The sequence below is a fragment of the Setaria viridis genome, chromosome 7 (assembly GCF_005286985.2).
Source record: "Setaria viridis chromosome 7, Setaria_viridis_v4.0, whole genome shotgun sequence".
NCBI classification, from domain to species: domain Eukaryota; kingdom Viridiplantae; phylum Streptophyta; class Magnoliopsida; order Poales; family Poaceae; genus Setaria; species Setaria viridis.
In genome coordinates this window covers 28,504,838-28,532,388 of record NC_048269.2, presented here as the reverse complement: position 1 = coordinate 28,532,388, position 27,551 = coordinate 28,504,838, and the positions used below count along the sequence as shown (strand labels likewise).

Sequence of the window (27,551 nt, the reverse complement as noted above, 5' to 3'; positions counted from 1 at the left end):
CTAAGTTATTTCCCTTATCTGTATTTTACTCTAGTGTTATCGAACATGCAAGATTGGAATAGCAATTTTTTGCCACTGATAGTCGAAGATGCAAGCTGAATGTCACATTGTGCTGACCTTGTGATTTCTTTTTGTCACCTTTCAGGCTTCAGGAGGAAGGGTGCAAGGAACACAACACTAAGGCAGATTGAAGGGTGCCCACACTGGCATCGTCATCGACTGGTTCCTGCTCTCCCCCCCCCCCCCCCCGTGTGCCCGTACAATTTCCGCCACAAACGCCACAAAGCACCTACTAAGGCAAGTAACAATTTCTTTATTTTACATTGCTTAGCTGTGTACGTAGGTCGTAGTTGTCCATAGATCGGTGCCATATAATTGCAGCTCCTGTGTGCTCAGATGAATAACCGTGCCAGCTGGGATGAGCCAACGACAAAAATTTTGCTGGACTTATGCATTGAACAGAAGAACCAGCTCAACTGGAGCGATAGATGCCTCACTAAGTTGGGATGGAGGAATGTGCACTCCAGGTTCCGGGCAGAAACTGGATTGCAATTGGGAACGAAGCAGCTGCAGAACAAGCTCAGCAACTTGAGGAGGCAATTCTTCAGCTGGCGGGCATTGCAAACCTCATCTGGTTTAGGGCGCGACACACAAACTGGTGGTGTGTCTGCTGATGCCACGTATTGGGAGCACGACCAACAGGTACGGACTTTGCGACGGCCCTAAGTTACTAATCGTCTTACTTGTACTGTTTTGTTTGCGATGCTGATATTTTACTTTGATGGTACATTGCAGGACACCCAGGCGAGGTCCCAGTCGAGTTCTGTGAAGCCTCCACCTTTCCTCAACGAGTTGTTTGAGTTGTATGGCCACGAACCCCAAGACAGGGGCACATTGCTGTCGGCCGGAGGTATTCGTGAGGACACACCTAGCATGGGGACTGAGGGCAATTTCGTGGACTTGGAGGAGGACGCCGCCCCTGCTAGTAGTGCTCGTGTCAGTGCTCGTGCCAAGTCAAAAAGGCCGGTCCGAGAGTACTCTGTGGACAGTCCCACCAAAAAAAGAAGTGACAACTTGGAGCAGTACATTAGGGAACTATCTGAGAGTGTGGCCAAGCGGAGCCTGCTACGTGCGCCGAGTCTCCAGGAACAAATATCGCGTTGTCTTGAGATCCTAAAACAAGATGGTATAGAGCAGGGGTCGGAGCTTCACAACCAGGCTATGTTTTCATTTGGGCAGAGCGCGGAGTGTCGGACTACGTTCATGGGGTTAGACACAAAAGATGCCCGATTGAGTTGGATCAATTTCTACTGGAACATGATGCACAAGAAGTGATGGTGCCCTGCTTATTTGTTAGCTTAGTTGCACTTGTGTTGTGTTGAACATTATTTAGCTTCTGTAATTTGTAGACGAGGTTGAACCTTTCTATGTGCGCCGAGTTGAACATTTTTAAGTTAATGATCGGTGAACCTTTCTCTGGTATGTTAGTGGTTGTTTCTGTTCAGTTGTATCTGACTGTTGACCATTTCTATTAGTTAGTTGTATCTGTTCAGTTGTACGTATAAGCCCTAAGTTACTAAGTTAATTTGAAGTTAAATTACGTTCAATTTTTTTGCAAACTAGTTGTACCTCCTCTCAGTATACAGACTAGTTGTTCACCTTGTCTTATAAGCTGTGTTCTCATTTTCGACAGGTACTTGAAGTATGAGTGGTGCAGAGGAACACAACAGTGACACCGGCAGCGACAGCAGCTCTGTGTTCGATATGAAATGTTTAGGAGGAGCTGCAGCCGCATATGAGGAGCTTCGCAGCATTCATCGTGCTAGACGGAACCCGCCAGTTGAGCTGCCATGCCTGACGGGTCGGCAATGGGTGGAGCTGAACCTCCGGGACAGGAGGCGGTGCTACGATAATTTTCGTATGTATCCCAACACGTTCCTTCACTTGCATGACATGTTGGTTACCAATCATGGGTTGAAAACGTCGCAAGGGGTAGAATCTGTTGAGGCGTTAGCTATGTTTGTGTGGGCATGTGCGACACAGCAGGCTTGCCGTCAGATTAGAGAAAGGTTTGACCGGAGTTTGGACACAGTTAGTAGGAAGATGGCGCATGTGGTGAACGTAATGTATTCGTTTGCCCAGCAAGTCATCGCTCCAAAGGATAAAGCGTACTCTACGGTCAATCACAAGCTGACCCAATATGCACCGTTCTTTGATGGGTGCATAGGTGCTCTAGACGGTACGCACATTCCAGTAATTGTCGGGCGAGAGTCCCGTTTGGATTTCCTAAACAGAAAAGGATTCACGAGTTTCAACGTGTTAGCCATATGCGATATGGACATGCGATTCACGTACGTAGGAGCTGGGATGGCAGGCTCCTGTCACGACATGGCGGTTTTGCGTGACTGTATGTCGGCAACGACGTACCCACATCCACCTGCAGGTATGTGACTTCTAAGAGTGGCACATGTAGCTGGACTTGGAAAATGTGGTGCACTAATGTTGATTTTTTGTGATTACCTGCAGGCCGCTATTATTTGGTCGATTCGGGATACGCCGTTCGTGAAGGGTATCTGAGGCCCTATAGAAATATGAGGTATCACCTAGAGGAGTTTAGCAGAAGGGCGGCGGACACATTGGAGGAGAAATTTAATTTTCACCATTCCAGTCTTCGCAATGTGGTGGAACGCGCCTTCGGTGTCCTGAAATCGAGGTGGCACATTCTGCGGGAAGTGCCACTTTATTCAAGAGAATGGCAAACCAAGATTTTTATTGCTTGCTTTGCACTGCATAATTATTTGTTGGACCTTGCCAATGACAGTTCTGCAGGATCGTCCAGGGCGCGAGAACCGGACTATGCGGTGTCCGAATGGGTGGCAGCTAATGCTACACCTGATATGGGCAGTGTCCGAGATTGGATTGCGGCGGGAATCTCGTTGATGTAGACGCGGGATGTATGTTGTGTACGTTCATGTTGTAATTTGTATGTACGAAATTGTAATATATTGTGTGTAGGTTCGTAACCTCGAGTGTGTTTGTTATGTTTGCCGGCCACCATTTACATGGTGTAGTTGCATTTACAGCTAGAAATTTTATTTTCGAACGTAGCAGCGCATCCGTAGGGAAACCACTTTGGAAATTGCTAAGGATAAGCTGTCACCGCTCCCTCGCTCCTATCGGTACAGGAACAATTTATTTCCTGTTTTTTTAACAACCTTATATTTTTTAAGTATCAACAATTCTCTTATGATTTGTAGTCCCACACCTTGTAATTGTTTCATTTTGTAAAAAAGAGTACGCAAATTAGACTTGATTAATTGGTTTCCTGCATAAATTTCATTTGTAACCGGACTAAGTTTAACCTTGGAAGTCATGTGGGCCAAACGGCCCGTTACCAGGCACACCAGGCGGGCGAAACGGCCGTTAGCAGGCTTAGCGGCGGCAGCAGCAGCAGCTGTAGCGCTGCAGCAGCGGCAGCGGCAGCCAGCAGCCGCAGCCACTTTAAGCGCTGCCGAACGAGGTCATTGCACCATCGATGACGGGCAAGCCTGTGGCTGTGGTAGCGTGGGTGCAATGAAGGGAAACATCACAGCCGATCCTCGTGCTTCTGATGTTTCTCCTCTAACTCAAACTAATGTAAGCAAGCCTTATTTTTCTAAACCATATCGGTATATCCCATAAATTGTTTTCCGTTTTATTTCTTGTCTCATAATATCATAGGATTTTTTTATGAAATTAGGCCAAAGCCTTGTTCTTACTCTACCAGTTTCAACTGGAACTACATAGCGCGCATGTTCTGCAATGAAATTGGTTAAAACTATGCTACAAAATAAAATGAAAGATGGATTTTTAAGAGATTTGCTTGCTACTCTATATTGAGAGAGTGAGAGATTGCAATGAAGGTCACGACGGATTCGGTTATTGATTATTTCAATATTGTGAATAATCGTGCAGTCAAATTGAAATGAGAAATGAATAAGGTACATTGATCACTTTTGCAAACTATTTGCTTTTGTGTATTGCTGTTGCATAATTAACTAATATAATCAGACAACGAAAAATTGGGATATATTGCCAAAATTCTTGAACCGGAAAAAATATTTGTCTGCTCCCGTTCAGCCGCTGGTCGTGCCACCGCTCGCTCGCCCTCGCCGGAGCTCGACATCGCTCGCAGGAAGATGTTGATTGCTTCAACTCCGATCAGGCGTGGCTCAGCTTCTGCGTTTCGTGTGTCGACTAGAAACCATGGGCGCGGCTGTTGCCGCACCCCCTGCCTGAGATAGCTAGTGTATTTGGTCATTTTGGACCTCTCCTTGATAATAGTTTATTTAAGATAACTATAGGCTTAAGTGGAAATGGTATAATTACAAAGTAAGAGACAAAGGTAAACACCAAGAAAGTGTTATTATAGTATAGTAATAAAAGGCGAGAAGCAGTGTATTAACCTTAGGTCCCAATGTTAATTAACTGTGGACCTCGGTAATGATGTTAGTAAAATTACATATATACCAAACGAGGCAGCTGCTGGTATTTGATCAAACACCTTTTGGGTGTCATGGAGCTGCTATCCTGACACAGCCTCTCTCCGTCTCATTAATTTGGTGCATCTCCAATGCTTAAAATTATTTGAAATGCATGATTAATTAAACTTAAATTGAAGCTGAGTCACATCGGAGCAGTTGACAATCATGTACTATTACACTATGGTAAGATGGAATCAAACAAATAGGAACCTTCCTATTCGTACGTACAGCAAAGATATGGAAAAGCAGCACTAAAATTTCACTTGGGGCAAAATAACAAACAGTTGCAGCCTCACAGCTTTTCTTCCGGTGGTGTGGGCGGGGTGGCTGCGATGGAAACGCGGTAGGGTATAGGTGGAGCAACTGGAGAGGCACGGACAAGAACAGCAACTCGGCCACAGGGTCAGGGGCGGAGCTTCTCTTTGACCAGGGTAGGCTTGGCCCCCCTGAATTCAGAAATTTGCTTAAGAACAGCTCTTTTTTACCATTTAATTAGCTCCGCCACTGCACAGGGTTGATGCAGATCGGGAACCACATCCTAGCCCATGCACGATGCATGCGAGACGCCGCCAGCGGTTCAGTGCTGAGCCGCGCCTCGAGTGTTGCAGGCTTGCCGCCCAGCCTAGCTCCTCAGTGGCCCCCCTGTCGCGGTCTCGATCTCCACATGCCCCTTGCAAGGCGTCACCCATTTACAAGGGTGGAGCGTCAGGAGGAGGTGGTGGACTGGTGGGGAAGGAGGAGGTGTATGGAAGAGGTAACCAGGCCGGCGCCGACCAGGCGGATGATGCGGCTGACAGCGGCGTCACATGTGTGGGGAGTGGGGGCGTGGACGATGGCGACGACGCAATCGAGGACGAAGACGGCCGGAGCAAGGTGGAGCCGTGGAGGTGGCTGGTGCGTGGATGGGGAGGAGGCGAGGAGCCGTGTGCTCGATTGCTCAGGAAAGCTCTAGAAATCTTAACTGTGCTGCCTGTTGAACGGTACTTCGTGCGATCCGACGGTCAAGAAAATATGGACACCGTGGCCTAATATTTTGCCAGAGCTTGAATGCCAAATTCGGTCTTTAAGGGCTGATTGGTTCGCTGCACGGCTCCTCGTCCAGGCTCGCCGCATGGATCCTCGGGCTGATTGGTTAACTGGGTTCCGTGCTGGTTGTGGCACGTGGCGTGCAAAAGGCGTCCTGGAGCCTGGCTCTAGGGTGTGACCAGATTTTTCGTTTCCCCCAAGCCAGGCTCGCGGGATGCGGCGCCGAGCGCCCGGGCGAGTGAGCGTGGGGCGAAAGTGGATAAGCGCGTGCACGCGGGAAGTTCTAGGGTTACCATCCCAATTTCGCGCCATCCGCCGCCCATAAATCCTCACCGCTCCCTCCCCTCCCCCCTCGTGCACTCTTCACCTTCCACCGTCGCCCAGCATGTGGGAGGCCCTCCGATTCGTCTACACTCCTCTTCGTCTCCTCTATCGATTGATCTGCGGAGGCTTTGATCTCCGCTCCTCTCCCCTTTTCTTTCGTTTTCAAGGTAGAGTTGTTCACGAATCTATGCTGGAAGGCAAGTGATTTCTCCACTTCTCTCCGATTTTTCTCATTTTCGTAACCCTAGACTGTGAAAGGCTATCGATTCGCTGATTTAATCATCTCAAATATGCAGGCCCCTACTAGATCTGAGTTATTTGGTTGTTCTAATGTTAAAATCTTGGTTTTGTGGCCCTGGATCTCGATTTGTGCTTCTGTGTTCTTGTATTTTAGAAGCAAGATGACTAAAATGAAGTTTACTTTTGTGCAGCATTTCAGATCTGAGTCTCCCTACTTTTGGACGCTGCTGATCTGTTCGTTGACCAGCTTCATGCCTCTTGTGTTGCGGTAAAATAAAAAAACACTTACCCCTCTTCCCAACCCCTCTGTTGAAATCCTGTAGTTGCGCACATATGACTATACGATGCTCTGAATGATTTTTCTATGATGGAAATGATGATGGATTCGTATTATTCATGGTTGATGGCAACTCTTATTTTGAGCATATGTGTCCATACTGATGATTTGTGCTATTTAATCTGAGCATACTTGTTCATGTCAATGATGCCTATATTATTAATCTGAGCACACTTGTCCATATCAATGATGCCTATGATATTAATCTGAGCACACTTGTCCATGTCAATGATGCATGTTATCAAGAATCTGAGCATACTTATCCTGTTAACCATGCCATTTGTGCATTTTTGTGCAAACATTAAAGGCTATGTTACTTGTTATTATATAGGTGGCTCTTGAAGATAAGAGACACATGCTTATTGTTCATGCAGCTGCTCTAGTCACTGCCATGTATGTATTCTTCCTGAATAGGATTAGAATGGGTCAATGCTCACGACCTCAGATTAGTTATGCCCCAATGAATGCTATGGATGAGGAACGACAAAAAAACTTGGATAAAATTTATAACTACAACGATGTAGAGTGTGTAAACATGCTTCGCATGAGAAGAGCCCCTTTCTTTCAGCTATGCAATTTTCTTAGGGACAGAAACTTGTTTAGAGACACCATACGTAGCAGTGTAGAAGAGCAAGTTACAATTTTTCTTCATTTTGTATGGCATAACCAAAGATTTTGAGTTATACACCAAAATTGAAGGAGGTTTGTAGAGACAGTGAGTAGACATTTCAAAGAGGTGTTGTATGCTATTGGTGAATTTAGGCATGATATGATTAAGTCTCCATCAAATGAGGCACCTCTTAAGATCATAAATAGCTCAAAATGGTACCCATATTTTAAGGTGATAAAATAGTCAGTCTTAGAATCAAATGCTGCTTATTGAGTGCATATTTTGTAACAAAAATTGTTGGGTTTCCTGTAGAATTGTGTTATCTATGCTTGAGTCCCAGCAAAGATGCAATCAGCATTTAGGGGCAGGAAGCACTACACAACTCAAAATGTGCTAGCTGCAGTGGACTTTGATTTGAAATTCACATATGTTTTGGTTGGTTGGGAGGGGTCAGCACATGATGCTACTATTCTTGCTGATGTACTAGAGCGGGCTAATGGGCTAAATGGGTTAAGTGTCCCATAAGGTAATTAACTTAGCATGGGTAGATAAATAAAGTCACAAACTGCGTAACTATAGGACTAATGCACTTGTATACTTTTTCTAGGGAAATTTTACCTAGTAGACACTGGATATGCATGTTGTCCAGGATTTCTTCCTCTTTACCAAGGCACTAGATATCATTTTAATGAGTTTGGTGGTAGAAATTATCCAACCAATCCAAGAGAGTTATTCAATTCAAGTCATTCAAGTCTGCGTGTAATAGTTGAGAGGGCATTTGGGACTTTAAAAAATCGATTCTGCATATTTACTTGATGATTTCCTCTGCCCTATTATGCTCTCTTCCTTGATGATTTCCTCATGTTCCCTCCTCACATCTAAGTTGGGTGACACCATATGCATTAGGAGATGGCACAAGAGAATGTTCACTTTGACTTGGTTAAGGAGCTCGAGGCTGCTAAAGCTGCTGCCCAAGCTGTTATCCAGCTTGCTGCTGGCCAAGCTGTTGCTGGTGCTGTTGGCCAGATTGGTGGTGATGCTGGGAGCAGCCGAGGGCTGCAATGAGATGGACCAATGTGATGTTTGCATTTGTGCTTTGCCGCATGTGCCAGCTAATCTCCACTGGTGTGAGAACTGAAGAGTATCTTGGCCCCCTTAAGTGGGTTTTGGTGATTTAATGACACAAGTTTAAATATCTAACAAAGTTTTAAGTGTATAAGCAGATTTAAAAGGATTATTGGTCATGGAGTACTTGTGATGGACCCCTCAAAAGGAAATGAATAAATAAACGGCATACCTTGAAGACTAAATTTATTTTTGGTTTGAATTTGAGTATAGAAATGCCGCACTATCAAGGAGGATGCGTGATCTCTGGTCTTTACGTTGAAAAAGGTGCTCAAGATGACCTAACAAACCTATGAGAGACACCTTTGCACTTGCACATCACTTGGGAATACTTAGAATGGTGCTAACTTGAGAGTTCTGGAATTTTTCGGAAAATCTTCCAGAATATTCTGGAGGTTACAGAGTTTCCAGAGATATTCCGGAGGTCCGAATTTTTCTGGAAGAATCTGAAGGTTCTAAAAGTTTCCAAAAAAAGTTCCAAAAAATTCCAGAACTTAACCCCCAACGGATTAGTTTCGGGATGAAGGGGTATAAATACCCGCTCACCCCCTCCCATAGAAGCTCTCTTGACTTCTCACTGTGCTGAACTTCAAAAAAGCTTCTAGCTCTCCTCTTTTCTCCCCTTTGGCATTCTTTGTGAGATTTGGTGGGGATTTGAGGAGGGATTCAAGAGAGAGCAAGGGAGAGTGCTAGTGAGTTGAATCTCCATCTCTTGAGCACATTGTTCTTTATTAAGTCGGTGGTTTCACGTTTGTTACTCTTGCAGCTTTAAGCTCCTAGCCAGCAATGCGTTGCCCAGTTGAGCATCCAAGCATTGTGGCTGCCTCGGGAAGTTTGTATTACCCCGACAATTGAGTAAGTGAGTCTAGCTTGATCTTTGTGGTCGCTAGAAGGAGGAAAGTGGCTTAGGAGTAAAAGCCCACCCTTCGTGGGTCCTCAACGGAGACGTAGGCTTCAAGGTGTGAAGCTGAACTTCGGGAAACAAATCCTTGTGTCTGTTGTGCTTATTATTTTAATTTCGTTCATATTCAAGCATAGAATATATTTCTAGGGTTTGAGCTCGATCTACATTTATAGCAAGTTTCCAGCTATGTTATCTTGTGCCAAAGGCTTAAAATAACCTGATGAATAACCTATATTCGTTGATTTACTTTTCAGCAAGTTTTTCTTGAGGTTGTAGTTCAAAGCTTTCAATCTCCGGAAAAATCCGAAGATTTCTTCAAAAATTCCGAAAGTTTCGAAATTTCCGAAACAATCTCCGGAAATTTTCGGAAGTCGCTGATAAACTTGTTCGAAGTTGTAAACATTCTCAGGTTCGACTATTCACCCCCTCTAGTCGACATCCTACATTCTTTTCAAGAACTTAGAAAAGTTTTAAGGAAGTGCACTTGAACCAGGTTGCAAAGGTTGTGCATGAGTTCTCATGCAATGAGGTGACTGGCACCCAGGTCTACAACCATTTGCGCAAGTTGAGGCAGAGGTGGATCCAGGTGATAAAGCTTAGAGAACTTAGTGGTGCTTTGTGGGATGAGGATAACTTCATGATCACTTTGGAGGATGAGCACTACAAGGGGCATATCAAGGTGTGTTGGATTTCATGATCACTTATATTGGTTCCATAACTTCATGAGGATAACATATTCTCACCATTCCATATTTAGATTTCTGGCACACTCTAAGGATGTTGATCTGTTAAACAAGCCAATAGAGAATTACCAGCAGATGCAGATAATATTTGGTAATGGCGTGGCTACAGTGAAGTTTGCCATGAGCTCTCCGTTTGACTTTGCTGATTCTGAGTCAGATGCCATGAAGATTGATGATGTGACAAAGGTGTTTAGAGAGACACCAAAGAGTCAGGATGCTGCTGTTGCTAGGTCTGATGCAGGCAACAAGAGGAAGAGGTCCATTCTTAGTGAGGGGGATATTGTGGTCATGACTGATGCAATGAACAATGTTGCAAATTCCATTCTCCAGACCAAGGTTGAGGATGTCCACCCTGATCTGTATGATGCTCTAATGTTTATGCCTGGATTCATTGATGAAGCACCGATGGCGGCCTATGAGCACCTGCTTGGCAACAATACTCGTGGTACTGCATTTGTGAAGATGAATGATTCTCACCATGTGTTGTGGTTGAGGACCTTCTTGGCCAAGCACTACTAGGTGCAGTGAGCCTGTTGATCAGGCAATGGGCTTCTTTTGTGCAGTGACCCTGCTGATCAGATGGTGGCTTTTTTTTCAGTGTGCCTCCTTGAAAGGATCTTGATGTCATGTAGAGGGGGGGTGAGTAGGCGTAACCTGAAAAATGTCACCATTTAACACAAATTTATTAGCGACTTTCGGAATATTTCAAAAATACTTCCGGAGATTTCCGGAACTTACAAAATCTCCAAAGAAATCTTCGGAATCTCCGAAGATAGGAAATACACGCCTTAAATAGTGGAAGAAAATCTGTTTGCCTAGAAAACGGAACTTCCGGTTTCAAAACCAGAACCTCCGGTTTTGCTACGGGCAGAGAGAACTCCTTAAAGCCTATGCAATGCAAGAGAGGTAAAGATCAAACCAGGTTTAGAGAATGTGCTCAGATGGTGTATCTTAGTAGAAACACAAAGTTCCTGCACTTCACAAATATTAACACCTGAGTAGATCAATCAATGTAATGAGATCAATAATAAAGTAGAAGTGCAGTACAAATGTAAGCAAACTAGTGATGAAGAGACACAATGATTTGTTTCACTGAAGTTCAGATTCACCACTGGACGAATCCTACATCTCCGTTGGGTGCTTCCAAGGAATCCGGGTTGCACTCAATCCTTTCCCCACTTCACTGGTTAGCTTCTTCCCTTTCGAAGGCGAAACTTGACCTGCACAAACTATCCCGTGGCTCACCACACCTTCGGAGCTCTTGGGCGACGCCTAGCCGTCTAGGAGGAACACCTCCAAGAGTAACAAATATTTCACTTGTAACTTGACAATGCAAACTAGTGCTCAAGCATATGAGTGCTTTTCTAGTGCTCTCAAGTAACTCTTCTCTACTACCCAACTCACAAGATCTTAGCAAAGATCACACTACCTCACAAAGAGGGTTGGGGGAGAGCTATTTGGCTTTGGTTCAACTTAGAACAGGCAAGAAGCACAGTAGCAACTGCAAAAAATAGTAACCAAGCACTTAGGGGGTCATGGGGTATAAATACTCCACTCCTCAAAAACTAGCCATTAGACTTATCAGACCAAAACCGACGGAACTTCCGTTTTCCCAAAATCGGAACCTCCGATTTTTCAAACCAACTAGCCGTTAGGAGTTGAATTCCGGATTTTTCCGGAACTTTCTTCAGAAACTTTGGAACTTTTGAAATTTTTCAGAAACTTCTGGAACTTTCTGATCATTAGTATGTACGTGTGGCTTTTGTGTCTCTTCCCTCACATAGGATACTTGAGCACTGAGACTATGTCAAATGATCATGTGATGCATCCCTCTTGATAGTACGGCACACCTATACTCAAGATCAAAATAAATATACAATGTTCATCTTCTTGAGCTTCATTATCATTAACCATGCCATACTTGATAAGCATATCTTCTTGAGAGTTGCATCCACCTTCGTCTCTTTGGTTTGAGCACTTCAACCTTGAGTTAGGGACTTGGATCAATATTCAATCACATATGAATGAAAATTCAATTTTAGATCACAACTCACTTTTTCATATGACCTAATAAACGTTTGATGCATCCTATTGCTATACTCAGTAAGGCTTGACTTGATACCTCAAAATCCTCCAAGTACTAGGCTCTTCACCCTAGCAAAGCTCATGGCCCGAGTCACCAGTTGACCAAACTTTGCCTAGTGCCCCGTTGCTAATCTCTTGCTTGATTTCTTCATTCAATCGCTGCTACATTTCTTCATACAATCACTGCTGCATTTGAGTCTAGCTGTGTTTTCACATCATGAATAAAATCCACTTGAGATTATATCTTCTTTTGACTTCTATATCCCATTTATTTATAACAAGCTTTTCATTTTATTTAGAGACCAACTAATATCCCAATGCCATCATGTCTCTTTCTTTTCTTCAATTTGCTTGTCATATATCATATATAACTATCATGGGATTCACATAATATTTATTTTTATGACATTCACCTTTAACTCAAGCAATTTTGCAATGTGAGGCTATGAATCAAGAATCAATAATCTTTTACATCATTGCTTGCCGGAATGAATAATGCCATATGCCATACTTGTTCTTTTCATTGTATGAGCCATTTAATACAATCCTTCCCACAAAGATTATACATCAATATGATTAACCTGCTTATAAACTTAACAAGTTCATCAGACCTTTAATCACGTTATCATTCAACACACCAAAACCCACTAGGGGTCTAGATGCTCTTTCACTCCTGATCTGCTAGTGCATTCTTTTGTGCAGTGAGCCTTCTCCTGAGTCTGTGAGCCTTCCCCTAGTTGCCTTTCCAAAGCAGTGACCAGTTGATCTATTGATCCTTCTCCTAGACTATTTGGATTTGTAACTCAACTATGAGTTACCTGATGTCATGACAATCTGGTGATGTGGTTGTTCTGAGCATATGCCCATTGCCAATGATGATTGATAACTACTCTATATCTGTTTCATTTTGCTTATTACTTTCATCTCATTGCTGTGAATTTTTCTGAGTATACTTATCCATTGCCAATGATGCTTGTGATTAGGTGGTTATCTTATTATGCTAAGATGTGATATTCCTGTGCTGAGCATATGCCCATTGCTAATAATTTGTTAGGTTAATTTGAGTATACATTCTTTGCCATTCATGCTGTGATTTAAATGTCCTTTGCCAATGATGCTATATGTTATATTAATCTGAGCATATATGTCCTTTGCTAGTGATGGTATAAATTCACCATTTGACATTGTTGTCAACCTGTGCTCCTTTTGCTTGTTGATTACATCTCAAACTGGTTTCATTTGTTGAGCATATATGTCCATTGCCAATAATGGTATATGTTCACCATTTGACATTGATGTCAACCTATGCTCCTTTTGCTTGCTGATTACATTTCAAATTGGTTTCATGATCCATTGCCAATGAATCTAGGCTGAATTATTATCAACTTCTTTTTTAGCCAATGATACTTTGTTTTCTCTCTTTACTGTCCAGATATGTCGTGGTAACTATTGGCCGTTAAACTGGAGTTTCTCCAGCTGGGAGGATTGCCATGATCAAGTCTTTATGGGAGCGTGCTCAAAAAAATACAAGACAAAAGAAGAAGTCATGCTAGCATTTTATGATGCAAAATTTGAAGCAAAAGAGGTAGGCTACAACTAAACCTAAGATCAAGAATCCTTCTTGGGATTTTAAAGATATCATGATGTTATTAGAGGCTGCAGTAATCTTAGTTCAAGCTATAATAATTGTGGTTTTACTTTCAAAATGTATGTAATGTTAGACTTGTGACAAACTGTTATTTGACCCATGAACTTGCTGGTGGTAACATCACCCTATGCATTCAAGAGTACACTGGAACATGATGCATTCAGGCAATCAAACAAACTCATCTTGCATCTCCTATTTGAATTCTGTGTGCATTCATGCAACCAATCACTATCTTCTTGTGGCTTGGTTGGAGCTTGGTTGGAATGAGGCATTTGCACTGCAGGGCCTGGCTCCGGCCGATCTGGCTCCCTGTTGCAAGCCTGGCTCCCTGGGGAAGACAACCAATCACACCTAGATGCGATGCGGGGCGTCGAGCGTGGGGAGTTGGGAAGAACCAAACTGGGCCGAATGGATCATTTTGTGTACCATCAGCCCTGAAAACTAGCCCAGTTGGTGGTGCCCTTCAAACTGGCCCATCAAAACTTTACAGGCCCGAAATGCTCGGTTGTGCTCTCTCGGTCTCAAGTCCTCACTCTTCCTCTCGCCGTTTCTCGTCAAACTCGAACACGCAGCCGGCAGGCGGGACTGCGGTAGTGGAAAGCGCCGGAACCAGAGCAGGCAGCGGCCGCCGGCGGCCAGGGTGTTCGGCTGGAGCGAGCCAGCGGGCAGCGAGGGGACTGGGACGCGGCGGCGTCCCGACGTCCGGGGAAGAGGGGGAGCGCGTAAGGGGGCGCAACAAGGCATTGATGGTAGCAGCTACCAGAAGCGAGGTGACTCCCAAATTCCCGATTCTCTGCCCATGAATCCCCTTTCCCAAATTGGTACTGCTGCAACTGTTTGAATCGCAATCGTGACCACTGACCAATATTCATTTAACGTTCGTAGTTTGATATTTCTTCGTTTTTCCTTTTTTTTTTTTTTGAAAGGAGATTGCACGTTCGGTTTGACCTTCGACTTCCCACCCCACCGCCGGCGATGGCGGCGAAGGTGCGGTTCGGCCTCCTGGTGGCGATGTTCCAGGCGATGTCGGGTGACAAGGGGTCGGCGAAGAAGCGCGGCCGCCTCCGCGTGTTCCTCGACCGGGCCTACGTGCCCAGCGGCGGTAGGGATGATTTCTTCAGCGCGCTCCGCCTCGTCCTCCCGGGGCTCGATCGCGAGCGCGGCACCTACGGACTCAAGGAAGCCGCCCTCGCCGCCGTGCTTGTCGACGCCCTCGGCATCGCCAAGGACTCCCCCGACGCCGTCCGGCTCATCAACTGGCGCCGCGGCGGGGGTGGCCGCAACGCCGGCAACTTCGCGCTTGTCGCCGCTGAGGTACAGTACAGTAGCACCACAGCTGCACTTCCAGTCCTCAATCTCACGTTCTCTTCTCTAACTAAGCCGTGTTACCGCCCTTGTCGGATGATGATATCAACTCTGTTCAAGTGCTACTAGTACTTTGCATATGTATGTTAGGTTTAACTTAGTTGTGTATATGAATTGGGCTAGCAGCATAAGCTCTAGACGCTGACAATTAGTGTCAGGTTTGCTTCTTTGAATTGTATGCTTGACATTTTGTCTCAACATGTTTTATATGCTCATGCTTGGCTTGTTTTTTTTTTATGGGTCACTGGAGGGGGAGAGAATCCCCCATTTTTTATGCTTGGCATTTCTCTTTGGATTGATGGGCCAATCAATCTGTTTTGGTGCACACAATTTGTCAATAACGTTCTCCTACTTTAAATGTGGAATCTGTCTTGGTCTTTATTTGGTTTCGTGGGGTTGGATGGGTGTAGTTTGGATTGAAAAGTTTGGTTCAGATCAGAATGATTATAGCTAGATTGCTTGATTAAAGTGCCATATTAGTCATTGTGGTTTATCAGCAGCTACCTTGCTTAAGTTATGTATTGGTTGCTACCCAGGTCTTGCAACGGAGGCAAGGTATAACGTCTGGTGGATTGACGATAAAGGAGGTCAATGATGCACTCGATCGTCTAGCTGCAACTGAGAACAGGTAGCTAATTCAGCTATATTCACATTTGTGAATGGCAGAAATGTCAGGAGTTTTTTTTTCATTCCTGATAGGTCTGAGAAGGCCTCAATACTTTCTAGTCTGATCAAGAAAACCAATGCCCTAGAAATGAAGTGGCTTCTGATGATTATTCTTAAAGGTGTGATATCTCTGCCCATTTCTTATTTGGTGAGATTTTGTATGTTTTTGCTGCAATCCTGTAGTATTCCACATTGTCTTTGATGTTTGATCTTTTTCAATTTTATAGATTTGAAGTTGGGGATAAGTGAGAAGAGCATATTTGATGAATTTCATCCTGATGCCCAAGACTTGTTTAATGTCACTTGTGACTTGAAATTCGTCTGTGAGAAGCTCAAAGATCGAAGTCAGAGGCATAAACGCCAGGTGATGGTGCTGAATTTATTTTATTGGACTTTTTCTTTCCATGACTTACTCTTAATGCGCAACATCATAACCCCTGAAAAATGATATGTTGTCAAAAGCTTTTCTCACCCACTGTTTTGCGTCTGCATATTTGCTTGGGTGGGGTGAGCATTTGAATTTCTATAGACACGTACCACTCATGACTTCTGTTTTTCTGCTGTATTGCAGTTGTGGTGCTTATAGATATGATTTATTTATTTATTGGGGACTCCATGTTTATTGTTGCATGATGCCTTTTATGCCATACAACCAGGATATAGAAATTGGGAAGGCTGTCAGGCCTCAGCTAGCTATGAGAGTCCGTGATGCTTCAGCTGCTTGGAAGAAGGTCGTTCCTCAAACATTTCCTTTTTCTTTTTTCCTTTTTTAGCTACTGCGGAGGTTGTAGTCATTGCTAAGTGAAAACCTTCTTTATACTTCTTCTACATAATTTGCTTGGTCATGATACCCCTCCCTTTGTCCAGCTTCATGGAAAACAAGTGGTTGCTGAGTGCAAATTTGATGGTGACCGTATTCAAATTCACAAAAATGGGGAAGAGATTCATTTCTTCTCAAGGTAACCGAATTAGTTGCTATTTACTTCTTGTATATTTTTCTTCAACTTACTGGTTCCTTTTTGTTAGTTTTAATTCCTTGTTCATCTGTACAGTTAGCTTCATCTTGCTTGACTCACTTTATTCGTGTATATCAGGAGCTTTCTTGATCACTCTGAATACGCACCTGGGATGTCAAAGATTATTAAGGAAAATATCCTGGTGGACAGGTAGCATTTCTGTTTTCTAAAACAAAAATAGCGAAGGCTGTTGTATTCTAGGGCCCATTTACTTAATTACAACGTTCAGCAGTATCCTAGCATCCCCCCCCCCCCCCCCCCCCCCCCCACCCCAAAAAAAAAGTGGTTTGGTCTCTAAGACAATAGAAGCTTCTTTTTTGTTGGTCCATTTCAGAGTACACAATTCCTTGTAACTCGTTCTAGTTCTGATGCTCATTGGTTTTAATAACCAGGTGTATATTGGATGGAGAAATGCTTGTCTGGGACACTGCACTTAACCGTTTTGCTGAATTTGGTTCAAATCAGGAAATAGGTTTGTGATATTCGATTAAAAAAAGAAAAACAACTATTACCCTGAATGTTTTTATAGTGGATTAATCTAATTCATTTTCTCAGCTAAGGCTGCAAGGGAGGGGCTGGAGACTGATCGCCAGGTTATTTTCTCGATACTTTCTCACATGTTTGGTTTTGGTTTTGGAATGATCTTTCCACAAATTTCCTATCTAACTGAATTTATTCTGTGCTTGCAGCTGTGCTGTATCCTTCTTTTTCTTGTACTTCTTGCATTCTTACCTTTTGTCCTGGTATTTTCTGTTCATTGTTTTAAGGAAAACTCTCTGCATGTTTGGCAATGATATATGTTGTTTGAATACTCTGTTTCTCATCATTTCAGTATATGGCTATCAGGAAATGAATCCTAGCATGTGGTCCTAGGTTTAGCACTTCGTTTAAAATCTCTCATTTTTGTTCTTTTCCTGTTTGTCATGTTTTTCTTGACACTAGCAATGTATAGATGTTGCTTTCGACATCCTTTATGCTGGAGATACCAGTGTTATCCACCAAAGCTTGACCGAGCGGCAAGAAATTCTACAGAAGGTTGTGAAACCTTTAAAGGGTCGTCTTGAGATTTTGATCCCAACAGGTGGTCTAAATGCCCGTCGCCCTTCAGGTTGCTGCTAATTATTACGGTTGTATTTTTCATTTTTAATGAATGCATTTGAGTTCTCCCACTTCCAAAATAGATTACAATGCACAATGGATTCCAATAGCTTGATCTAGTATGTTGACAGAACTTTATTTTTGCTGCGTCTTTAATTTTCTTTTTATATAAGAGTCGCATGTTATGTTGTATTATATTTGTTATACATTTGACCTCCCATTAGTACGTGACAGTAAGCATATTTGCAATCTGTAGATGAACCATGCTGGTCCATTATTGCACATAATCTTGAAGATGTCGAGAAATTCTTCAAAGATACTATCGAGAACAGGTCTTTTCCCACTTTCATAGGCAATAATCAACTTCAGGTTTTCACAATAAAAAGAAAAATCTTTTTAGGTTTGACCTTATGGCTTTTCAATTCATTTATTGTGGTTAGAGATGAAGGCATTATACTGAAGGACCTTGATTCCAAATGGGAGCCTGGTGATCGAAATGGAAAGTGGCTTAAACTAAAGCCTGATTATATACACGCAGGTGCTGATCTGGATGCTATTATTATAGGTAAGCATCTTTATCCGTGTGTGAAGAATAAGCAATAAACGTTTTGCAACTTTTGATTGAATACATTGATTGAGGGTATGTTTACCCCTTTGTTGTTAGGAGGATACTATGGATCTGGACGTCGAGGAGGAGAGGTGCAATAGACATTCTTATTTTGAAATATACATACTCATGGCTTATTGTTCTAGTTTCAGCATTAGGGCTAGCTGCTTGTGATATATAATGTCTTGCTAGTGCATAGTCTTTACTCATTCTATATAATCATAAAAGGACAAAGAAATGAATTGTATTTACTGTCAAGACTCACTTCCTCCTAGCTTTGTTCGTAAAAAACGCTAACCATTATTCTTAACTGTCATATAGGTTGCACAGTTTTTAGTTGGCCTTGCTGTGCCTTCAGATGATAACAGTTATCCCAAAAGGTAATTCAGAGGTTGCTCCTCCCATCATCTATGTCCTGTAGATAGATAATTGTAGATGAAGATCATAGTCAAAGACGAAATGTGGTTATAATTTGGTTCTACTCAATTTTAGTGAAGATTTGCTGATAGGCGTGCATGAATACCTTTTGTCTTTCAGTATTACATATTCTGACAGTAGTTTTATGCATTTCATACGTGTATTTGGTAAGACATGTAAATACATGTTCGTAGTAATTATTAGATGTGATGTTTCTTACCATTGTACACCTCTAATTGGTTTTTATGTGGTCAGAATTTTGTTTTATTGTTCCATGATGTTTCTTACTTGTTTTCTGTTCGCAAATACTCTTTTCAAGATTTCTTTCCTTTTGCCGGGTTGGTACTGGCCTCTCTGATGAAGAGCGTGATGCTCTCGTCACCAAACTGAAGCCTTATTTCAGGTAACTTTGATTCTTCTGTTGCATATTTATTGGTTCAGTATTTTGTGTAAGTATGTCTCATCAATGCTCACCAGCAAATGTATTACACTTTAAGGCACTAAATTCCCTTCTCAATCTCTGATATTGTGGTATTTTTGCCTCAGGAAAAATGAGTACCCCAAAAAACCACCCAAATTTTATGAAGTTACAAATAACTCAAAGGAGAGGCCAGATGTCTGGATAGAGAGCCCTGATAAGTAAGCTTTATTTAATCATTTGAGTTCTTGCTAACCATTTTCACAGATACAGAAAACACATGATATGCTAAATCACTAATTGCTTTTGCAGGTCAGTCATAATGTCTATAACGAGTGATATTCGTACAATCAAGTCCGAGGTATTTGATTTAAAGAGTCAAAACTTTATTTACTGCAATTCAGTCTTTAACAGCATTATGCTTGGGACTGTTTTTTCTTTTGTGATAGCTGCTATATTTTCTAACTGCTTTTTAACAACTTCTTTCAATTGTTTGCAGGTATTTGCTGCTCCGTACTGCTTGAGATTCCCCCGTATTCAGAGATTGAGATATGATAAGCCATGGCATGAGTGCCTTGATGTTCAAGGTAACCATTTTGCTTAAACTTAATATTGTGTGTTTGTTACCTTAGTTTTTCTTGAGTACTCCCTTCGTTCCAAATTGTAGGTCGTTTTGACTTTTCTAGGTGCATAGTTTTTGCTATGCACTTAGATATAGTGTATGTCTAGATGCATAATAATATACTATGAATCTAGAAAAGCCAAAACGACCTACAATTTGAAACGGAGGGAGTAGTTTACAATAGGTTACATCCCTTATGATGCTTTAATCTTGATTATATCTCAAGGAGGAATTCTCTATAACATGCTGATCCTTGCAGCATTTGTGGACATTGTGCATTCAAGTAATGGAACAACACAAAGGGTGGCAGATGATAATAGCCTCGAGAATGATAACATGAAACGCTCAAGAACAACCAAAAAAGGGGAGAAGAAGAAGAGTGTTTCAATCATCCCTTCACATCTAATGAAGACTGATGTGTCAGGTCTCAAGGGAGAAACGCTGATATTTGCAAACATGATTTTCTGTATCCTTTCCTGCGCTATTCTTTGCTAGCTACACTTATTCTACAAGACAAAAGCCAGAAAACTATATATGCATTTACAAAACACTGTAAAGTAGATGGAGATTATTCCTTATCTTACTTAGATTTTGTTAATATCCCATCATCATACAATCTCGAATATTTTCATAAACTGGTTGTGGAAAATGGGGGATCTTTCTCCATGAATCTGAATGACTCTGTTACTCACTGCATAGCTGCGGAGAAGAAAGGTATTTACCTTTGTTTATTCAGGACTCCCCATTTTCTTTAATAATAGGATAATGAATACATATAGTTTGAAGGTTATTTGCATGTTAACTTTCAGGTATCAAATATCAGGCAGCCATACGTCAGGGAAGGATCATTCACTATGACTGGATATTGGACTGTTGCAAGGAAAAACGTCCTCTTCATTTGCAACCTAAGTTTGACCCTTTAACTTGTGCCCAAATTTGTTGCATAAATTCTTTAGCAAAATTTTCTAATGCAATCATTATTGTGCAGGTATATACTTTATCTTGCTGATTTTGCCAGGCACAAATTTCCTGAAGAGATTGATTCATATGCTGACTATTACTACTGGGACATTGATATTGCTGACCTCAAGCAGGTATGGCATTTGTTCCTATACGCAGCAGATCCTTTATTTCTTCAAATACTATAATACTTCATCACATAGGACACATATAACAGTAAGTCAAAATTGAAGATGGACCACCGTGGGGGACTGAATTACTGTAACTAAGTAACTGTGCAATCAGCCAGTTAGTGGAAGGTGCATATACTTCAACAATGAACCATTGTAGTCTATATGCTAGATTATTTTTTGTGATTCATACAAAATCAGTGACTGTTAGGTATTAGGTTTGCATGATAGCACCCAAAGATGGGCTGTCATGTGATATTTTCCTGTAGCCTTCTGTCAACTTTGCCCTGGCATCCTAAGTCTGTTAGTATTTTTTTGTCACAGCTGATTTTTGTACTTAGGAGTATGCACTTGGTAGAATAACGATGGAGAAGGTGTTGCTGACTGTACTTGATTTTTTTTTTGGCCTTCTACAAGTACAGATTCATAATGAACCATTTTGATATTTCTTTCTTCCAATTTTTTATTCTCCAGATTTTCAGTAACATCGACAAAGTTGCTGGTGATTCGAATATGGTTAATCAGTACAAAAGGAAGCATTGCATAGACGAGAGATTCTGCTTCTTCCAGGGCTGCTGTGTCTACTTGCATAATGCACCTTTAGTGTAAGCCTCATTTACTGTCAAGTTTTTTTAAGATAATAATGGATAGAAATCCGGCTTCTATATCCACAAGTGGATATACAGACAAAAGTTACAAGAGCTCTTCGACTCGAAACCTTATTTACTGTCAAGTAACATCATCTTTCACATAATGCGTGTCCTTATTTGTTTTCCATCTTTTTTTCTCCTGGAGGAATGTGGACTACAATTTAATATCCGATATTGCCCTGAAGAGGGTGAAGCAGGATCTAACAATGCATGGTGGTCAAGTCTGCAGCAGCATTGCTGCAGCTACTCATTTGGTTGTAGTTTCAGTTTTACAGAACTACAACTTTGATATCCTGTACAAGAGGTACTGATTTATTGCTCTTTTATATTTGCTTTCTGACTTTTGCAAGAGAAGGGAAACGTAACATTTATGGGACCCTATTGGTTGTTTATGCAGCTTCCCTCCTGCTGAAAGACGTTATCTACATGACAAAAGATTGCATGTTGTCAGTAACAAGTGGTTGGAAGATTCAGTGGAGAAACAAATGAAGCTGTCTGAAACTGCTTACAACCTTAAACCAGATACACTAGAAGAACTAGAAATTGAAAGGAGGTAATTTGTGAATGTTCAGATAATGAAATTTTGAATATTGAAACATTTATGTTTTGGTTATTATTGTCAAATCTCTTATGATCTCATCTTTCACCTATTTCTAATTTGTTTCAGTGAGGAAAATATTCGCCCTCTAGATCATAAGTTTGAGGAACACAAGGAGGTTGAAAGAGCGCATGTCAAACATGCGCCAAGGAAAAGGAGCAGGGCAGCCAGTATTTCAAGGGTCGCAAAAGCTGTTCCTAGACCAGCTCGGCGAATGAGGGCAAGAAGAGGAAACCAGCAAGCAAAAATAGATGATGATGTTGAATCTGAAGAAAGTGCCCCTGGTGAATGTCAAGATGACCAAAATATGGACACAGATTACAACTCTAAAGAGATTGGAAAAGGTATCAGCAACAAAGATCAAGGACCGCCCCGAGCTGCTTTCAGACCAGTCCCAAGAACAAGGGCTAGGAGAGAATATCAGCAAGCGAATATAGATGATGGAGGATCTGAAGAAAGTGGGCCTAGTGGAACTGATAAAGAAGATCAAAAGTTGGATGTGGATTACATCTCTAAAACGGTAGGAGATAATAGTGATAAAGACCTGCACGGACCACCTCCAGGTGCCCAGTTTGTCACTTTGGGGGAGCAAGAGCCCAAAGGTGTCGAATCAAATGCCATGGAGGAGAAACCAGGCAGTCCTTTCCAAAGAACAAGTGCTGCTGAAGTGACGAGCAGTGTGCCGGGTGAGAAGATAGAACAAATGGTTGATCCATTGCACGCAATGCTTCTGGATATGATACCAACGCTGAGCCAGACAAGGACAGAAGGTGCAAGCAGGGTGCCGCCCCCAACGATAGTTGAGAAGGCTCCACCTGGGGTAGGAAGTAACACATCCAAAAGTTCTGATATTCTGGTGCCAGATGCAGGAACATCCGGGGTTCCAGCCCCAGACCCGAATGCAGCTCCTCCCCCAAAGAAGAAAAAGGTCAGTTACAAAGATGTCGCTAGTGAGCTTCTGAAAGATTGGTGATTGAGCTTTGTCAAGTGGGGATAACCTGTAATGCTGAATGTTTTTTTTACCATCGTAGCCAGTAGTCACTATCTTGTAAATAGGAAAGCTACATGTAAATATGCCTGTTCGTAGCATAACTTTGGTTGGTCGTCCTGCTCTCTCGTAGTGCTTGTTTTGCCTGTTGAGAAAAGAGACTGCTGAGCCTAGCAAACACTCCACACTGCATGTGGAATGCAATGATTTTTTTTTAAGAATTATGTAGGGAAAAAAAACTCGCATTAAAATATAATCCTGTGGTCTGCTCTGCAACCAGTTTTTGGTCTTGCACTCTTGCACGGTGCAGGCATGAGAGATTGATAATGTGATCAGTGCCGAAAAAGCAGACGTTTCAGGCTTTGGCATTCCGCTCTGATGAGTGATGGCGCCGGCGAGCTGAAGGCAGGTTGGTTTGATGGCCGCAGACCCGCAGTCACTGGCGCGTTGCCCGATCACGTAACTCGCAGGTGGTCGCCCTGGCGCCTGGCTTCTGGACGCCTGGTGGACGTGCCGCGCGCCGCCGCCAGCCACGCCAGGATACGGCGCCTCTCGTTGGAAGGGAATTCGGCCGCCGCGCACTCAAGTGGCGCTCCGGTTTGCCTTAGGGAGTTTGGGTGCGGGCAAAGGATGGCAACGGGGTGGATTCAGATCAGGTGGTGTCTTGGACACCCAAAATCGAAATACGAACCTAAGATCCGAATCCGCCTCGAACACCGATTCAGGTAAAAATCTATCCCCGAAACTAAAATCCACGGATATCCGAAACCCAACGGATTAACCGAAACTCGAGAACATGAACAATTTCACTGAAACAATTTCACAGCAAAGAGTTACAGCAACAATTTCACAAATAAGAGTTACAGCAACAATACAACACCATATAAGAGTTGTTTCTCAAATAAGAGTTACAACAAGTACAGGGACAAATAAGAGTCACAGCAACAATTTCACTGAAACGTCAAGTTCAAGGACAAATAAGAGTTATTTCACAGCAACAATTTCATTAAAACTATTTCAGAGATAGCAATACAGCAACGTCAAGTTCAGGAATAAATAAGAATTTTTTTATCAAATAGGTAGGCAACTTAGGGAATTCATCTTCGCTTAATGAGTTCATCATTCATCCATTATTGTGAAATCATCTTCATCCTGTGAAATAAAAATAGAGAGAATAGCTCATTACTAAAATGTTGAACGTAGTGTAAATTCACAAGTTGAAAACAGAAGCAAACAACAATACCATTTTTTCATCTTTTTCGTCAAGACAAGTCTTCAAAGCACCAACAAAAGTGGACTGAGAACCTGCATTGATATAGTATTCACAAATTAGTTTTATAGCTTATTCAGAATGAAAACACATACTTATAGAAATTGCACTTACCCAACATGTCGGTATGAGACCAAGCTTGCATGCATATAAGTGCTTCTATCATAGATGGTACAAGCCTATTACGATGTGGACTAATTATTCTCCCACCTATACTAAAGACTGACTCAGATGCCACCATTGTCACACGAATAGCAAGGACATCACGTGCAATTTTTCGTAACATTAGGTATTCCAGCCCTGCATGTTGTCACCACTAAATGATATCCAATTCTTGTGTCTTAGGAAGCCGTGGCTCTTCCAAGTACAAATCTAACTCTGTATGCACATAAGTGGAGGGCACAGCTGGCTGCTTGGACATGTAATCATCAAAAGTGTCAATCCAATCCTCATCATCCATTTAAGTAGGAGCACTAGGTCTAGTTTGAGCAGCATCTGTTATGGCAACATCCTCCATAGCACCTTTGTAATCCAAAACCAGATTGTACAACAAGTCTGTCACTTTGTTGACAGCTTCCATAGCTACACTTTCTAACCTATGAATTTTGAGGAAAAAAAGCATTCAACAGTTGCAATTTATACCTAGGATCTAGGACAGCAGCAGCAGCCATCAAACCATGCACATCTGACCAATACTTATTGAATTTTTTTATTTTAATAGATATTTCTTCTACATATCACTACTTTGCCACTTCCTAATTGCAAAAAAATGTTGCATATTTTGGGGAAGAAAAGGTTGGCTGTGACATATCTAGTACCTGAAAGTAGCTCAGTTACATCATAGAACATCTTTAACCTATCACAAAACTCTCTAGCAAACTTCCAATCATCTTCGGATGGAACACATGGAGCACGAAAAGCAAGACGCTCAAAAACATCTTGGTAAATTAGTGCAGTGCTAAGCATAATATAAGTTGAGTTCCATCTAGTTTTACAATCAAGAGCAATTCTTTTTTCATATTTTCCTTTTATTTGTGCTGCCATTTTCTCAAACTTCTCATATCTTTTAGGAGTGGCCGACCAGTATGCAATACTATCACGCACTTTATCAATTCCATTCTTCGTGATACTCATTCCATCTTTTACAATCAGATTTAAAATATGTGCAGCACAACGCATATGAATTAATTTGCCCTTCAACATATAACTTGCCTTCCATAGCAACCTTGTTCCTTGCAAGATCATCACCATTATTTGCTAGATGGACATCATTTTAACTAGTCAAGTGCAACATCTTAAAAACGATAACAGTTCATTTTAACTTGATGGCTCACCAAGGTGGCTAAATTCAAGTCCGCAAATACTCTGATAAGAGTTCGCAAAGCCAAATCTGGTATTGAATAAGAGCTGCGAACAGGAAAAGCAAAGTTATTAGTAGAGTTGAGCAACACAGGACATGACCAAACTCATACCATATCTTTCACCGCAAATTCACTAAGAAACATTTACATTTACAGACTAAGAGCAACTCCAAGAGCTCCCTTAAATTACCCATAAAACCTTAAATAGGGAAAAATTGGAAAAAAAGTTGCTCCAACAGTTCCCCTAAACCTCCCGCAAATTTGCGTGTACCCGCATTCGTTGCTTTTTTCCCTGTAAATATGCGCGGTGCACTTACTTCCCCAATCCGTTCCGCGTGCGTCCGTGATAGACACTGGCGCCCTTTTTTTTCTCCTCGCGCACCATTTTTCCCGTGCGGCGGTGCTGGACTTCCCGAGCGGTGGCGGTGGCAGCGTTCCCCGGTTGACGGCAGGCCCTTCCCGAGCGGCGGCGGCGGCAACGGCGCCCGGCCTTCCCCGAGTTGCGGCGGCGGCAGGCCCAGACCGGCAACGGCAGGTCTTCCCCTGCGGCGGCGTCAGGTATTCTCCTGCGGTGGCGCCTGGTGTTCCCCTACAGCGGCGCTTGGTGTTCCCCTACAGCGGCGCTTGGTGTTCCCCTGCGGCAGCGCCTGGTGTTCCTCCAGACCAAGGGACAGTGACAGGGAGCACTGCTCAGGTGGCTCGTCCTTTGCCGCAGTGCTGAAGCTGCCGAAGAGGGAGCCCTGCTTTTGATTCGGCGCAAGAACAAGATGGTTTGCTTCATGTCTGCTTATCTGCTAAAGCCTAACGATTATCTGGTGGTTAGGTGTTTTAGACGTTGGATTCAATACCATCTGGTGGTTGCTACGATATTATCCTGAATTGTGCTATGTTTCTTGGCCCTCTCTGGATTGTTTGCAAGGATGAAATTGAGCAGCCTTTGAAATTTTTTTCTTGCATCAGATCCATGCTTGGGGATGGTTACCCCTAGTATGTCATATCTTGTGCAGAAGTCTTGCTAGAGAAGAGAAGTATGAACTGCAAGGCACATCATAAACCTGGTAGTTGAAGCCATGCGCTGTGTATGCTCCATATCATGTCTTCTGGTAGCTGAAGTTAAATGTAAATATAACTGTGCTTTGAAAACCCATAAGTTCCTGCTAGATTTGGGAATGTACATTGCCTGGCGCCATCCTGTCCCAAATGAATGGCCTTTCTAGCAGCGAGACCTTCAGGTGCAGTGAAAACGACGGTAATCATTACTCTAATCCATGGTTCACTTGGAGGATCCAGGACCCACGCCTACCTGCGGCACGCGCGCAGGGGCACGCGTCAGTCGTCCGTTCGCAGGGGGGTGGCGGCCGGCGTCAGTCGTCCGTCGTCAGTTCGCAGGGGGCGGCGGCGTGAGACCTCCGTGCGCACGGGCACCGGAGTGATAGGGTACCAGAGGAGTATTTTGACGGGGCGCTGGACACGGTACTGGAGAAAAAAAATCAACTGATTTTAATGGGCCCAATTCGACGACGTGGCCTGTTTTGAATTATTGGGGAGTAGTTTTTAGCGATCTGCTGTGGGCTGATATGTTTTGGGGGGAAAAATTTTTTAGCATAGCCCCCAATACCTCATTTTGGGAAAGAATTTTTTGGGGAACTCTTGGAGTTGCTCGACCTCATCTGTGTACATCCAATAGCTTTCTCACCTTTGCATATGAACATCCAATGTATTTCGTTGAACCTAGACCAAACTATCCCTATCCCACATCATGGCTTGCAGCAAGAAAGTT

The 27,551-nt window shown here is 42.7% G+C and overlaps 2 protein-coding genes across 5 annotated transcripts; both read left to right on the top strand.

Moving 5' to 3' along the window:
- Positions 1–396: 396 nt before the first annotated feature.
- LOC117864836 (uncharacterized) lies at positions 397–1,335 on the top strand. The gene is made up of 2 exons (XM_034748922.1): positions 397–702; positions 796–1,335. Exons 1-2 carry the CDS (start codon positions 397–399, stop codon positions 1,333–1,335), a joined length of 846 nt encoding a protein of 281 aa, XP_034604813.1.
- Positions 1,336–14,124: 12,789 nt separating this feature from the next.
- On the top strand, positions 14,125–23,430 carry LOC117864302 (putative DNA ligase 4). Of its 4 annotated transcripts, XM_034748352.2 has the most exons (28): positions 14,125–14,335; positions 14,492–14,879; positions 15,467–15,558; positions 15,630–15,715; positions 15,824–15,960; positions 16,253–16,327; positions 16,464–16,555; positions 16,691–16,762; positions 17,005–17,084; positions 17,168–17,205; positions 17,302–17,308; positions 17,565–17,720; positions 17,967–18,042; positions 18,151–18,275; positions 18,375–18,409; positions 18,639–18,697; positions 19,054–19,137; positions 19,281–19,373; positions 19,465–19,513; positions 19,652–19,739; positions 20,034–20,240; positions 20,363–20,488; positions 20,584–20,683; positions 20,763–20,868; positions 21,379–21,509; positions 21,700–21,858; positions 21,952–22,107; positions 22,222–23,430. In XM_034748352.2, exons 2-28 carry the CDS (start codon positions 14,541–14,543, stop codon positions 23,123–23,125), a joined length of 3,672 nt encoding a protein of 1,223 aa, XP_034604243.1. In that variant the 5' UTR covers positions 14,125–14,335; positions 14,492–14,540; the 3' UTR covers positions 23,126–23,430. The 4 variants fall into 4 exon arrangements, with proteins under 4 accessions (XP_034604243.1, XP_072151035.1, XP_072151033.1 ...); XM_072294934.1 differs by having other exon boundaries at positions 14,495–14,879; positions 17,168–17,308; XM_072294932.1 differs by having other exon boundaries at positions 17,168–17,308.
- Positions 23,431–27,551: the final 4,121 nt, after the last annotated feature.

Coding starts and splice junctions, on each gene's coding strand:
- LOC117864836 (XM_034748922.1), top strand. CDS start 397: ATGAATAACCGTGCCAGCTGGGATGAGCCAACGACAAAAATTTTGCTG. Junction 703..795: donor ATTGGGAGCACGACCAACAG/GTACGGACTTTG, acceptor GGTACATTGCAG/GACACCCAGGCGAGGTCCCA.
- LOC117864302 (XM_072294934.1), top strand. CDS start 14,541: ATGGCGGCGAAGGTGCGGTTCGGCCTCCTGGTGGCGATGTTCCAGGCG. Junction 18,276..18,374: donor TCTGGATGCTATTATTATAG/GTAAGCATCTTT, acceptor CTTTGTTGTTAG/GAGGATACTATGGATCTGGA. Junction 19,138..19,280: donor AAACTGAAGCCTTATTTCAG/GTAACTTTGATT, acceptor TTTTTGCCTCAG/GAAAAATGAGTACCCCAAAA.